The sequence below is a fragment of the Bactrocera neohumeralis genome, chromosome 2 (genome assembly GCF_024586455.1).
Source record: "Bactrocera neohumeralis isolate Rockhampton chromosome 2, APGP_CSIRO_Bneo_wtdbg2-racon-allhic-juicebox.fasta_v2, whole genome shotgun sequence".
Lineage (NCBI taxonomy): Eukaryota > Metazoa > Arthropoda > Insecta > Diptera > Tephritidae > Bactrocera > Bactrocera neohumeralis.
In genome coordinates this window covers 84413813-84429933 of record NC_065919.1, presented here as the reverse complement: position 1 = coordinate 84429933, position 16121 = coordinate 84413813, and the positions used below count along the sequence as shown (strand labels likewise).

At 35.5% G+C, this 16121-nt stretch overlaps 1 protein-coding gene across 1 annotated transcript in view; it reads left to right on the top strand.

The window, feature by feature from the left end:
* The window catches only part of LOC126751715 (uncharacterized), a 147885-nt gene that overhangs the window by 90199 nt on the left and 41565 nt on the right, over nt 1–16121 (top strand). The window contains exons 3-7 of the mRNA XM_050462201.1: nt 1134–1232; nt 4647–4782; nt 4871–5007; nt 5970–6183; nt 7966–8131. Of these exons, the coding sequence (XP_050318158.1) occupies nt 1134–1232; nt 4647–4782; nt 4871–5007; nt 5970–6183; nt 7966–8131 (752 nt within the window). The remainder of the gene's footprint in view (nt 1–1133; nt 1233–4646; nt 4783–4870; nt 5008–5969; nt 6184–7965; nt 8132–16121) is intronic.

The window sequence follows — 16121 nt, the reverse complement described above, 5'->3', positions numbered from 1 at the left end:
CCCGTATCGTCTTGTGTTCTACTACTAAATACCTGGACTTCTCCGGAGCTGCTGTGGCAAAAGCTTTCTGGCCCAAGATCGATCGCAACAGATCTAGTGATCTCTTTGCCCTTAATAATAACAGGAAAAAACTCAATACTACCTTCTTGACTGTCCAGCGGGAGTTGAATTTTGACATCGTTTTGTTAATTTATAAGTTCGTTCTTCTTTTTATATGAAATAACACGTGCGATCTCTCCAGGCTTTTCGTCAAGTCAACAGTAAGACCAGCCGAACTATGTTGCTTGACTCGTTAGCTAAGAAATAATGATAGGCAAAGATAGTATTTCTGTTTAGTTTATAGGTGATTTCTTCTTTTATAGAGATGCTGTGATCTATTTGCAGTTAAAATGATACATCAAATATACTGAGTCTACACATATGTATGTAAGTGTCCAAAACATTTTATGTTGCTCATACGCAATGTAGTACTATATGAATTCAGTAAATGAAGCATAACTTCAATTGCGTGTAACTTTTGAATCAATGTTTTTATGGCAAAATTCACTAAGTTTATTTTTGTAGCAAAAAATGTATTAGAATATCCTTTTTATCCTTTACTTGCCTTGGAGTTGAATTTTTATTGCAGAATATCCAAAAATTCCTTATCAAACGCATGGGTAAAGTAAAATTATTTAGGTACGTTTTAAATTGAAAATAAAAAGCTTATTTACGTTTAATAATTTTTTTGGGCAAAAACTGCAATATCATGGTGTACCACGAAAAAAAAACAACTTGCGAAATAACGGACACCATATTTTATATATACAGAGAGACATTACCATCACATGCAGCGGTTCAATAACTTATTTACAAGCAAATGCTTTACATATGCACTCATGCGATTTTCCTGCCTATCACTGTCACTGTCGAATTTATCAATCAATTCAACCCGAACCAAATGAAGCGGTGTGTCCAAATTCTCGAGATTCCTTCAATACCGTTAACTAAATGAATGTAACCGGATATGATATGCTATAGTTGCTCTTGTATGCATATGTGTGTGTATGTGGTTGTGTGCGCACATCACTGTCAAGCAATAAGATTTCTGTTAACTTTTATTAAATCTTGGCATTCCTTGCCATCAATTGCAGGTGACGTGGCTCAAAGTTGACAAGGGTAAATTCTTCGAATTCATAAATGGACGGAATCCGCCATTCCGGAATACATCCATTGGCGGCGGTGAAATTGATGTGAGTACGAATTCATGAATTCCATTATAAATGTTTATTTAAATCTACACTCGTCATTAAATATGAAGACATTCATACAAATCTACACTAATAATCTTTTATAATTGCATAAAGAGATATAAATAGTCACAAAACAAGTATGCCACCGAAATTAATGTCTATTTATAACAAGTTCTCATTTACATACATAGCAACCACCCACACAAGTTTTAGTTATAAATGCCATGGCTTATTTTAGAATGTTTGTCGTTAGTGCTTACAAATCTCTGTGCATTGCCTTTGTAATACTAGTAGTTCGTCGTTTTGTACGCCCTCAGTCATTTGTTGGGCGGAATTACAAAACAATTTCTATGCAAAACTAATGTTAGTGATCGACCGAATAGTTTTGGTTTTGGTTTCGGTTTCGGTTTTAGTTTTTCTTTGGCTTCACATTGCAAAACAATTTTATGCAAAACTCATGCTAGTGACTGAAAGTATACTTTCAATTTCGGTTTTAGTTAAAGTTTTTCTTCGGTTTCCGAGTGAATAGTTTTGAATTTGGTTCCGGGTACGGTTTTAGCTTTTTTTTGCTATCAACTAGTTTCATTTTCGAAACGAATAGTTTTGATTTCGATTTCGGTTTAAGTTTCCTTTTGCTTTCAAGTAAGTAATTTCTGTGCAAAACGTATTTAAGTTTTCTTTCGGTTTCCATGCTAATAGTTTCGACTTCGCTTTCGGTTTCAGGTTCGGCTTAAGTTTTTTTCTGTGTTAAATTACAAAGAAATTTCTATGCAAAACTAATGCTAGTGACCAAACGAATAGTTTCGACTTCGACTTCGGTTTCGGTTTTAATTTTTCTTTGGTTTCAAGTATGTAATTTCTATGAAAAAATTAGTAACCAAGCGAGTTCTTTTAATTTTTAATCCGATTTCGGTTTAATTTTTCTTCGGATCCTATCACTAGGTAATATATTTATATAAATATGTCTTTTGTGTACAAATTTTGTCTGTGATAATTTATATAAAATCGGTAAGATATATAAAATAATAATATGTGTTACCTCTTCTTCATCAATATTCCTTCGTGTACAGTACATACAAAATAGTACAATATGATTACGTTAATAACTCTGAACTGTTACTTTGTATTTTACTTCATATTAAACAGCAATTAAGGGAGTTTTGTTTCCCTTACAGCAGATGTAATTACTTTACCATATTAAGCTTTTAATATTTTTAATTGTTTGCGGAAGTTTTGTTGCACATAGGGTATATAAAACTAGTTATGTAGTTTGCATACATACTTTGTTAGCTTTTCATAAGCTGTAAAAGTTAGCCGACATTTATGGCTGATTTAAAAGGCTAATAAACAGTTTATATATTTACAAACAACTAACAATTCTTTCGTTCTTATGTCATGAATTAACTAATGTCATTCTCAACATACAATGTATGTTCCTGTAAAATTAATATGGCGAGAAATCCTTTTGAACGATTCTATGAATTGTCTATACTTTCACTTCTGAGAAAAATTCGATGAGTAAAATTTATACTTATGGTACAGGATGTTCAAACCTCAATTTCGGGAAATAAATACTAACAAACGTATCTCTTACTCGATGGTTTTATACATTGTGAGGCTTTTTGCATTTTATGTAGAGACCTTTTAGGACAAATTCTTACTTTGTTGTCATCAGAACTATGGCGTTTGCCTGAAAATTTCAGCAATGGAAAAAGCAATTTAACAACGAGAACGAAATTTTGAGTTTATATTGGGATCACGTCTAGGGAATCTTTGAAAAAGTGTAGTGTTTTGGGGTGTCTACATTGTATCGAACAAAAGCTCAAAGCATTCAGGTCATAAATCCAACAAAAACTTCTCTCATGTCAATTGTTCATCCACTTCTCTTAATAACGATAACAAAAATACCTCGCGTTGCCATCAGAAAGAGTCAGAACATGTCCTATAGATTGACTCAAAATATTTGGGTTAATGTTAATGGTATGAAGCGTGTCAAGGTTGGAGTCGGACCACAAGATCAGAATCTTTCGCAAAACCGACATGGAGTCGGGGTAGCAAGAGAGATGCTTGACAATGTAGCTGAGATCTTCCAACATTCAACCAACGCAGCATTAAGGTGACAAGACGAAACCGCTCAATATTCTAGCCAATAGCCGAAACCTAAAAAAAATATGTTTAAGACGCTAATAAGGATTTGGACTAAAATATGAAAAAATGTAGTTTTTTTTTCGTCAGTCCGGGTCATATTTGATCAAATGGTAATATTTAGACAAGAATTGCAAACCGATCGAACACTTGCTAGAAATGGATTGGTAGGAAAACAAGGAAAAATGTAAACCTCGGTTGCATCCAAGCTATAACACACTTCACAGATAGAAAAAATTCCTTACAAGAACTCTGTTCCGATTGTTCTTATATCCTACATTAGTCCGATCTGTACAATATCTTTGAAGATTTCTGGTTTACCTTGAATAATTATCTATTCCAAATCTCGTGCAGAAATCCACCAAATAAAAAAGACTTCCATATAAGGACCTAATTTTGATCGTTCAGTATCCATGACAGTTATATGCAATAGTGATCTGATATCGACAGTTCTGTCAAAGTAGCAGATTTTTCGGGAGAAAGGAACATAGGCACAATTCTTAATTCTTAATTCGATATCTTAAATACTGAAAGACTAGTTCTCGTATATACAGACAGACAAACGAACATGCCTAAATCGACCCAGCTCAACACGCTGATCATTGAGATATATATTTTATAGGGTCTTCAACGGTTCCTTCGGAGTGTTGCAAACATCGTGGCGAACTTAATATACCGTGTTAAAGTTATATTTGGCTATGTGTGGCTTTACATGGCAAAGCCAATCTGTTAGGTTCTCCCAACGAAACCACACAGGACGATTAAATTTTTTCAAATCGTCAATTGTCGAATTGTAAGGGTGTTATGATCTAGTATTTAGGAGATTTAAGAATCACAGCGGACCGGCGTTATAAACTGCCCAAGTGAGATATTTCTTAGGATCAACCTCTTAACCTAACGTAACCTTTTGTAAATCGTGTTTGCGCTCATATAATGGGTACAATAAATTGTCAGCAAAAGTTTTTTGTAATTTTAGCTCCACACATCAAAATACTACCAACAAATACCAGATGCACAAGAACATCAGTTAATTTATTCCAATATCTTTTTCCCACGATTTCACAAAAAATCTCCTCTCATGACTTTTTCATGTTTCAAACCACTTTATTAATAATTAATGACACATATATATTATTTAAATTAACCAGATAATAATGTGTAGCTTATACACCACACTCATACATGCATACTATGTGTGTACATATTATTTCTCTACGCACCATAGATAGCCATTTATTTAGCTCATCATTTAATTTGAATATTTAACAGTGGGAAAATTCCAACGAGACGCAGGTGACGTTGAAAAATGTTGACTTTGAATTGTCGGGACAATTCTTCTGCGAGGTTTCAACGGACGCGCCTATCTACACCGAGGCGTCGGTGGATGAATTATTATCAGTATTCTGTAAGTGCAGGCAGCGAATGAAATAAGATATGCTTATTGTTTGTATGTTTGTATGTATTTGTATTTATGTGTCACATTACACTTTTAGTGCCGCAAACTGGACCGCCCATAATAAAATTCCGGAAGCGAATGCCATTTGTCATCGGCGAAAAGTTATTTGCTTTATGCAACACGACACGCGCATTCCCAGCACCGCACATCACGTGGCTCATCAATGGCAAGAAGGTGAGTAGACAGTTTATCAAATGACTTTTTGTTGCCGCTTGATCCCAATGATGTTGATTGGCAAAACATTACAATTATCATTGATGACTCATTGGTTGAGAGCAATTTTCATAGATTAGGACTGCCAAAGCATTAAATAGCTAATAGTCAGTGTTACCACGTGGAATATCCGCAAATTGGAGTTTAAAAGTTTGCTGACCCTTTTAATTGAGACTAATTGCCCAATTAAGATATTTGACACTTTCATTGGAATAAGAATATGGATATAAAATTAAGATATCAAAGCCAAAGACCCGAAAAGCTCGCTGTATTCAAGTGAAAATAATATTATGGTCGCAAAGCCATGATTGACGCCTCGAAAGGTTATGCTGAGTGTTTGGTGGGATTGGAAAGGAATCATCCACTATAAGCTGCTCCAGCCTGGTCGAACGATTGATTCTACATTTTACTATCAACAACTGATGGGATTGCAGCATGAAATCGAAAAAAAGGTCAGAACTGATTTTGTCTTCCATCAGGATAACGCTAGACCACTCACATCTTTGATGACTCGGCGAAAACTAGGAGAGCTTGGCTGGGAAGTTTTCAATGCATATCCAATATAGTCCTGAACTTGCACCATCGGACTACCATCTGTATCAATGTCAATGCAGAACTCCCTTAATGGAGTAAAATTGGCTTCAAGAGAAGCCTGTGAAAATTACTTGTTGCAGTTTTTCGCCAAGAAACCGTAAAAGTTTTACACTCATGGAATAATGTCTCTAGCGGAAAAATGACAAAAGGTGGTTGACCAAAATACGAAAATACTTTTTCGACCATCAATTTATTATTTTTTTTTGAATTTTTATTTTCGTCACTTTAAGTTATGTGATATACATAATATAGTGATATATATAGTACATATATAACATAAATATACATATGTATGGTACAGGTAAATCATTCCTCACACTCACTTCCAGGTGGACGATAAATATGTGCGCACGCATCACGCCTACTCAATGACCAATAAAGGTCATCGACGAACGCAGCAACAACAGCAAATACAACAGCAATTGTTGCAACAAAAATACTACCAACAACAATACTACAATCAGCATCAGCAACAGGAATATCATGTACCATATTTGATCGATCGATATGACAAGAGCTTACGCAGGAGCGGCGGACGACCTGGTGAGTTAGAAAAAATTGAAAATTAAATATTGGAAGTTAAAAATGTAGACATTTGATTCGGTATTTGTCTTCAATGAAATGAATTTTAACGAAAAAGTTTGCTAAAGACGATTTAAATGTAATTGAAAATCAAAATGAAACCGATTAAACTATCGATAAATATATTTTTTATATTTTTTCAAATAAAGAAATGAAAAAGTGAATGAAAAAATTAAATAAACACCCATTTAAAAACTTTTTGTTTAAATGTTTTGAGAAAAAAAGTACGGAAATCTCTAAAAATTTAATCGAAAGTCAAAACGAATGCCATACAATAAGCCAGAAACCGATATTATTCCTTTAAAAAACACTTAATTAAAACACAAGTGATAACCGATATCAATAACCGATTGGCTAACCGATTAACTATAGATATTTATAACTTTTTACATCAATAATATAATGGCTTCAACTTGATCAATCTATCCACTGCGCTGGCCTAGAGTTGCTTTCTTTGTCGACTCAAATAAGCAATCTGAATTGTTGAGTCGCATTTTTTGGCATTTTCAGTGGTCATTCCGTCTAACATGATGAAATGTGCAAATTTTTTATGACTACAAATAAACCGACAAACACTTGTACGACTAATAAAATGTTTGGATATAGAAGTATGGGTGTCTCCATACAAGCTTTCATGGCCAATGAAATAGCACAATTGAGCATCTGCTGGTACCTGCTTTGATTCCAGCTCTTCCATTACTCCGTATGGCATTCAACTGCCTTTTGAGCACGACATGGCTGAGCGTGGGCGCTGGAAGTACAGCAGACGCTTAGAAAGATGTGCAACAAATGTAAATAATAAATGTGTATGTGCAGGTGGTTGAGTTTGTTGGCAGATTTATACTCAAAGGAGAATTATTTTTCTGAAATTATATGTCCTTGTCGTAAACGGTAAGAGAGGCTTACGGGATGCCAGAAAATATAATAAAATTCTTAGTAAAAGTGAAGGTAATAATAATGCAGTAATAACCCGTATTTGCCATGAGCCTTCAAATTTTTTATGCGCACGTAATATTTTAATGGAGCTATGTAGGCAGTGAATTTGAGTACCCAGTGAGAAATTAAGCGAAATAACAAGAGATAACGTTAACTTCGGTTATACCGCAGCACAAATGCCCTGCACGAATAAAAATAATCCGTACAAGGTATATATTTTTATCGGTTACTTTATAGGGTAGCTATTTGCTATAGTACTCTGCTTTGAATAATTTGTTCGAAGATTAATTATTAATAAACTTCTTCAAATCTCGTGAAGATATTTTAGCTAGATGGGTCAGTGATTATATATCGGCGATTCCAACAAATAAGCAGCTTCTTGGGGACAAATAGACGTGTGCGAAAGTTAGATCGCTATTTAAAAAAGATGAGGGACTAATTGGCGTATATTCAGACGGACAGACATACGGATATTATTTAATCGATTCAGCTCCTTTCACTGATGATTTACATATATATTTTATAGATCCTCTGACGTTCCCATCTGTGTGTTACAAACTTCCTAGTAAACTTAACATACTCTGTTCAGTGTTAACTTCATTAAAAAAAAATGTATGCAATTTCCTACTTGGTTGTTATAAAACTAGCCAGCGGTTTAGCTCTAAGAGTCGCTCCGTAAAGAGATATAAGAAACTTTATTAATTAGATTAACTGCGCATATGCACGTATTTAATTATGCTAACCTGCTAGTTTCCCTTTGATTAATTATAATATTTATTTTTCTTTCGCTCCTCTGCTTCGCTAAAGACGATTTCACTTCGCACAGCTCATACCATCATGATGGTCATCATCATTCTGCGAACATTTACAATAATCCCTTCAGCTCCTTGGCCAACATGCACGAAGTTTATGATAACCATGAGATACATCAGCGGAACTACGACAATAAACCGAGGGAATCGAAGAAGCATAGGTAAGTGCAAGGCAAAGATAAAAAAGCACGTTAATACGGCACAAAGGTAATTGAAATGTGTTCATAATGCAAATTATATTCTAAAAGTGTATAATTTAAGAATATTCATGCTGTAAATATTTTTTTTTCTATCTTAAAATGGCGTACAAAAAGTGATTTCCGTGCAAAACAGCATTTCTGTGGAATTTTCAATTCATCTGCTGCAGCAGTGTGCGTTTAAGGGCATATCCTTTTTAGCAATTTTATGCACAATCTTCAACTAATTGCTGTTTTCGTCAGCAGTGAATCGTTTGCAGTCAATTTATGTTCGGGATTTTGATTTATGAACGCGGAAATTAAAAACTTAACTTCTTAAGCGCAAAGTCAAAATTCCCTTTATATGCTTTTGAAAAGGGGCGTCGTTTGGAGCTGTTCATGCAGAAAATTACTAATTTCCCTAACCCTCTTTCAAACATATACCATCTACATGCATATGTCGGGCTAGTTTCGTTACCCTTTGACTGGCTGCACCTGTATATACATATGTATATTCACATATACCTATACATACACGTGCTTTCAGCAAAGTATGTATGTTTGTGCATCACTTTTGAACAACAACTTCGCTTGGGTGCCGCAATATTGAGGTAAATTTCAAAAGTTTTCACCTGGAACAAATGCGCTCATATGTATGTGTTGATGTGTGTGTATATGAGTGATTGTGTACGCATACGTTTCCGACGTCGGCAACAAGAAATAGCAGCACACTGGGACATTAGGGAATATTTTAGAAATGAAGGGTTTTGCTGCATTATGGAATCTCAATCGGTTCAATCGGTTGTAGGTTCGAGGTAATGCACAAGCAGGTGATAAAATTATATAATATGTATACCTAAAGGAAATTGTTTTGAAAATCTTTACTTTGGTGAAGTTAGAGTTGCCACCTGTCAAAAGAAAATAAAACTCAAAGACACAGTATTCCAAAAAGTTGTTAATTCAATTAAGTTATGTTATAGAGTTGCCAACTTTTCAACATATTAAGTTTCTTTAAGCGTTTTTGGAAAGGACTTGCCATCTGTAAAAAAATTATACCGAGAAAATTATGTGTCAAACATAATGCAAGTAAGAAAGGCCCTTCCGTCCATGCTTCCATATAGAGATCACATCGCTTTGCTAGCACTCAGCAGTATAATGGACTTTATCTGTGTGCTGGTGCCAGGTGAGTCTTTGTGATTTAGCAGAGAGCAGAGCAGAGAGCACAAAAGACTCAAGGTAGCAGTCATTACTCGTCTATCTATCTAAGAAATATTTCCGAAAAACATTCGGGAACTTTTTCAAGTAATGTAACAGTGCAGCTGTTGGCAACTGTGTTGCAAAATATGTAATAATATAATATCCGAAAAATCCTGAAATTATACCAGACTTGTTTTAGCATGGAGGTTATGTGTAAGTAAATTAATAAATAATTGATTAATATCGCTCCGATGAAGTATACTTGGAACGGTTCTCCATCTTAATCCTAAAAATACTTTAAAGGAACTACAATATAGATGGTCGAAAAAGTCTTTTCGTATTTCGAATCAAACTTCAACTAATTTTTTTATATTTATAATAATATATAAATAAACATATATGTACTATTTTGGTCGACCACTTTTTGCCATTTTTCCGCTAGAGGCATTATTCCAACAGTGTAAATCGAAACTTTGAAATTTCCAGAACGGAAGCGAGGGAACCATTGTTGTGCTACACGAACTAATACAGCATTGTCTCCCGTCAACTTCACAAATTTTATTGGTGGCTTGCGTGGCATTTTTCTCCTTTTTTCAAAATATACAAACTTCATTATTTTAGCATTTTTGAACAGCACTTTTTCCCAAGAATTAATTTTTTTGGGTAAATGAAGCTTAAAATCTCACCTTTCCAACTATCTAAATTTATGGTATGACACAATGTGATTGGTAGCACTGAAGATATACGACTGCAACAACATCTATTGCCAAAATACGAAAATACTTTTTCGGCAACCCAATTATTCATATTTGTATATACAACAGTTAAATACCAGATAAAATTAAACACACTCAAAATCAGTACCTTCCGGCAATTCTTACTAAGGAAATACAAATATGTTCCAAAAACTAAAGCGTCAAAGAACAATGAAAATATAAATGAGTCTGTCCGAAATATTTACAATATTCTTAAAATTAATTAATCTGATTAAAATTTGCGTGAAAATCACGCTCCGAAACACGGTAGCTCACCAATAAATGTATTCACCGAGCCACCGGCATGCACAGACACTCTCCGCTGATTGCTCTTCCCCAACTTTGCGGCATGTGTGTGCTCATCGCAGGGAAGTTGCCATGAATGTGTGACCCGAGCTTGGCGTCTATACTGGATATGCTTATGCATGCAAATATACATACATATATATACACGTGCATAGTTCGTTGTTGTAGGTGCTGCAGGGGTCGTGTGTTTTAGTTTTCGGTTTTTGGCTGCTGGTTCTTCGCACGATTGGATGTGAGACGTAAATTAATGCCATAAATTATTTACACCCACCTGCGATATTAAAAATCAACGGAAAACTTTTCCAATATCTACAAGTATTCGCTTCAGCTAACTTCAAATTCGGGCTGGAATGTAGAGAAGTGGTGTATAGCATGTCTCCGCCACCATAATTTCGCCTTTGTTCACGGTGTGGCATGGTGTAGACATTTGTGTGGCGGTGTGGTTGAACTTCTGCTTGTGTATATGGTAGTTATCTATGGCATTGCATACCTGTATGTGCCTATATATATTAACCTTTGAACATATATAGTACATAAACATATATTCGCACACATTGTCTACCTCCGTTATTTACTATTCATACCGCAGCCGATATAATGCGGTTCATGGTTATTGGTTGCACCACGAGGTGAATGTTGTAGAAGACGCTCCCATCTGTTATTTGACCTTGCGAATTGTATTTGTATTATATTTGAAAAAGTGTACCCATTTAAGTACAATTGGCCATTTAAGTATTTGGCGAATTGTTAATGCAAAAGCTTGCTTTTTTGTTCGGGGTAAATAATTAAGGTACTTATTTGTTTAAGTGGAAAGAACGAATTTAAAAATATAACTTATTTTCTTTTTTGGTTTTAGTCAACATTTTACGAAGAATAAAGCTTATAGCAAATGCGCATTTGATACAAGAGATACAGATATAGGATCTTCTAGGTTTGACTCATTATGATGTTAGTTCAGCCTACGTAGTCCCTGCCAGGGATCGATGATTCAGCTATTGAAATTCCAAGCTACAACTGGTTTCGCAAGAAACGAGGCTTATAAGCCTTCTTAGCAGAATCCCTACATATCTACATACTTCTGACCTCTAAAGCATCAATTTCCTTCTTTTACTAATCGATCAGATTGCTTCTATGATACTTTATTTCTGCTGATTTTGCCAAATACATATTCAATAATTTACTAGCCTTGTATGATCTCTCTGACTCTCTCTCTCTCTCTCTACACTTACTCTGATTTAATTTTGGAGCTTTCTGAAAGCATTCGAAAAACTAATTATGCGAAACAGAGTCTTCAGTTTTAGAGATTATCTTGAGAAAATTTAGTCATGCCTTACAACACACCCAGAAGAATATTAAAATAAAGTAGTAGAAAGAGTACTTTCGTATTTTGTCAATACAGCAGTCGGTATCGCCAGTGCTACCAATCACATTGTGTTATACCATAAAATAGTGTTGGAAAGGTGAGATTTTAGGCTTCATTTAACCAAATGAAATTAAATTCGGCGAAGTTGAAAAAAAGTTACAGCTTTTCAAAAATGAATGGAAATAATTAAGAAACCGCTATATTTAAAAATTTTTATATAAAAAAGAAAAGAATGTAACGCAAGCCACCAATGAAATTTGTGAAGTTTACAGAGACGATGCTGTATTCAGTTCTAGTAGCACAATAATAGTTCGCTTGCTTCCGTTCTGGAAATTTCGATGTGAAAGATGGATCTGATTATGTAGCCTGCACCTATCGCAAAAGTCGAAGAAATGATAGAGAATTAACCATATATCATAACCATGATATCGATAACTTAAAATTCAGCATCAAACGGTTTTGAACTATTTAAAAAAGGCTGGTTGCAAAAAGAAGCTCTATGTTTGGGTACTATTTGAATTGTTTTGAAAAATTCAATGGATCTAAGTGGCATCTGCGCTTCTTTGCTGAAACGAAATGAAATCGAACCATTTCTGAAGCGAATGGTAACAGGAGACGAAAAGTGGATCACATACAACAATAATGTGCGAAAAAGATAATGGTGTAAGCGTGGTGAAGCCTAACAAATGGTCGCAAAGCCTGGATTGACCCCTCGAAAGGTTAAGCAGAGTGTTTGGTGGTATTGGAAAGGAGTCATCTACTATAACCTGCTCCAGCCTGATCGAACGATTGATTCTACATTTTCCTGCCAACAACTGATAAGATTGAAGCAAGAAATCGAAAAAAGGGCCAGAACTGATCAACAGAAAGGGCTTCGTCTTCCATCAGGACAACGCTAGACCACACACATTACATTTTTGATTTTTTTGGGGTCCTAGCTTTACAGGCTCTTGATTTCTAATATACAGTATTTTTAAACCGTAAATGAAAAGAGAAAAAGAAAAGTCATTGGTGTCAAGTTGTCATAAACTCTTGTGCTACATCGTAAAAACTGCACATTAAGCGGGTATAAAATATTGAACTATGTGGAACGACCTTTAAAAAAGCTACTGCTAAAAGATATTCGAATCTTAATGGCTTATAAAATATTTCTTTACAGTTTCTTTTATACAGCAGTACGTACGAGCATGGGTGACAAAGATACCCACTCCACTCACAAGCGATTTGCAACGCTGTCTTAACTGACCTTGGATTTTGTTCTCCATTAAGTAGACATCTTATGTATTTCAATGACATTTGCTTTTATAACGGTACAATATCATATGTTGCGAAGCAAAATGAGCAATATAAAATTTTAAGTCCGGCGGTCGGCAGTACATTAGCCTTAGCCAAGGGCCCAACAGCAAATGACTAATATTGAGAAATCACTGACCACTATTAGTGACCCTCATAGGCTGGTAGATTTGTTTATGTACCATACAAATACACAGTAATTTGCACACATTTTGGCACGCAAATGGTGCGTGACATTGCGGACGTTTGTGCCTCAAAAAGCTGTAAATTCTTACGAACCGGCACATGCATTATATGCGCCCATATAATGTGCGGGTTCGTGTGCCTGTCGGTATGGTAGAAATATTCGCATTCGCATTTCGGTCTCGATATGGTAATGTCGGTTTGCCAATCTGATGAAGTAACGCCAATGAAACGCTTCAACTCAGCTACAAGCGAAGCAGAAAAGTGTAATAAAATGGAGCAATTAAAAGCCAGACGATTAACCGGGCACTAAATTAAAGTGACCCTTGCCTAGGGGTCTAAATATGTACTATATATTAGGTAGGGATTTCGGTTTGTAACACATACCTTGGCTTAGATGTATATTTGTATATGCTCGTGTAGCTAATGCTTATCGAGGAAAGGATGTTCTTTTGTTGTAAAATTATTACGGTAACAAGTGGCACGCGATTTCCGAAGTATAATTTGTTAGCAACAAATTTCCTTGTAGTGGAAATTTTTTACAAAACGAGACTAATAATAGAAATTATATTGATTTAAGGATTTCAGTGCCTTACTGCTTTGAATCTTTTTCATTTGAGGTTTTATTCGTACCCCTTAATTAACCAATTAGCTGGAGTTGGCGCTATAGGTTGTCTCAACCGAGAAAGGTATGCGAGAGTGCTAATACCAGAGAAAAAGTTGCTAAAACAGCTGTTTAAATTTGCTTTCAAATTATAGTCCTCATCAAATCTCAAACTTACCGTGGTTTACTTATGTTCAACAACCGATATTTTTTGGATTTACTTTTCTAAAATACTAAAATAGTCCTCATTTAAAACTGTCAAATTTACCTACTTTACCTCCCTCCAGAACTTTCTTAACCCTCATCACATCTCCTTTCGAATTTGAAACAATGACTTTAGCGCTATCTAACGGAGCTTTACAGAGTCTCCTGTTCGTAAATACTAGATTACATGAGCCCTTTTTCTTATACTTTTAATATATTTGGGTCTTCATTTTCCGCGTTCCGAGCTCTAATTTAAGACAAGGAAAAGTAGTATACTTGTGATAAATTAAATGCGATTGGGCAAATGTGTTATCCATTCTTATAAGAATTTGCTGACATCCATGAAAAATTTAGAGGTCTTCCTTTTATTAACGGCAAAAATCCTCTGAGCTGTATCATCTCCTTATGTTGAACTGCTTTACATGCATCCTCAGAAGTAGGTGTATGGGTAGTACAACGGCCATTGCTAACGAGGTACCTGGCGGTGGGTGTAAAATGCTAGATGTAGGGACCCCTGAATTTAAAAGTCAACATGGAGGACAAAAAAGGAACGAAGCGGACACAGGCATCCTAAAGGATGACTACTTCTCTAGGACCTAAGAACTAAACTCATCTGGTAACGCAAAGGACCAAAACTGGTCTATGCTTGGCTTATTGGCCTACCAATTTAAACTGAAGTAATCTTTAGCAACCCAACATCGCGGTTTCAAGGCTGGTAATCCATTGAAGTGATATTAAATGACCAACAAAGACGAGCCATCGAGTTAATTGTCATCAGAGGTTTCATCGTATCGCTAAGTTGGTGGCCTTATGGATCTTAGTCCACTCTGATTTTCTGTATCAGTGTTTAAATCAGTAACCGAGCAAGGTCTTCATATTGTAAATTGAACTGATTATCACACAAATATTTATCGATTTAATATGACCAATAGATATTCTTAAATTTCCGGCCATATATCACAGTATTTCTTAGCGTTCATTCAAGATTCGAGAAAATACTAGCAAAAGACTCTTTCGATTCGCCAAAATTTTTGAGACTGCCAATAGGACTAAGCATGTAATATAAATAATTCGGTTCGGTTCAGACAACTTAGTAAAATAATGGTTCCAATGACAATAAGCATCGCTTTAAAAGCACCAAGTATCTTCTAAGTCATTTTACGAAAATACTTAAAATTCACTTTTTGCATGTACCATAACTTGAGAGGTACGTAAAAGTTGCGAAAAATATTTCACTTTATCTTGTTGTAAAAACAATGAAATTCATTTTCTTATACCTAGTTAAACAACTACAACAATAGTTCTAACAGCAGCAACAAAAAATCCTCAAGAGCAATTACTTACAATTCGTTGCTCTCTTGGTCAAGCATGCATTCGAGCACTTTTGAGCTTCCTGTTGCGCGCCGCTGTTACCGCCAAGCACGTGAATCGCTGACCAGCGAAGTGTGAAGCCCGCCGACAAGGGCACTGAATACAATTGCTGCCCTTAACACATAACCTGTGTGCCGTTGGGCGTAATGCGTTTCCTTGGTTAGGTGCTAAGGCTCGGGCAGTTAGGCGGCTTGATTGAATGAACAGGTGAGCTGTTGGGTCGTGGGGTCGTGAGGTCGGGACCTGCGGTTGCTTTTGTTTTAACACCTGCAAAACATGCTCACAGACTTGCCGTCGATAAAAAGGTTTACTTAGAAGAGAAAACCAACTGTGTGCGCAATTGTTGAACAAGTCTTTCTAGCAGGAAGTGTTGGCTTTTTTTTCAAATGTGCGTGTGTGTGGGTTTTTTGTTGGTTGTTACTGAACCTAGTGAGCAATAGAAAACTGTATGAGTCGCACTTCGAGGCAAAAGTAGAAAAGATTCTTTGACGCGGTTTTGGAGTTATGGGGGTTAATGATTGCTGACATATTATCAGTCAGACCGTTTCTGTTTGGACCGAAATCTAATATTTGTGCAAGGACAGCATGGTTTATTTAAAAATTTTCCATATTTCATATGAACTAAGTGAAAGTTTGTTCTCGCTAATCAACTGGAGTAGGTTATCGAGATTATGAAATTTCAAGGCTAGATTTTTCTTG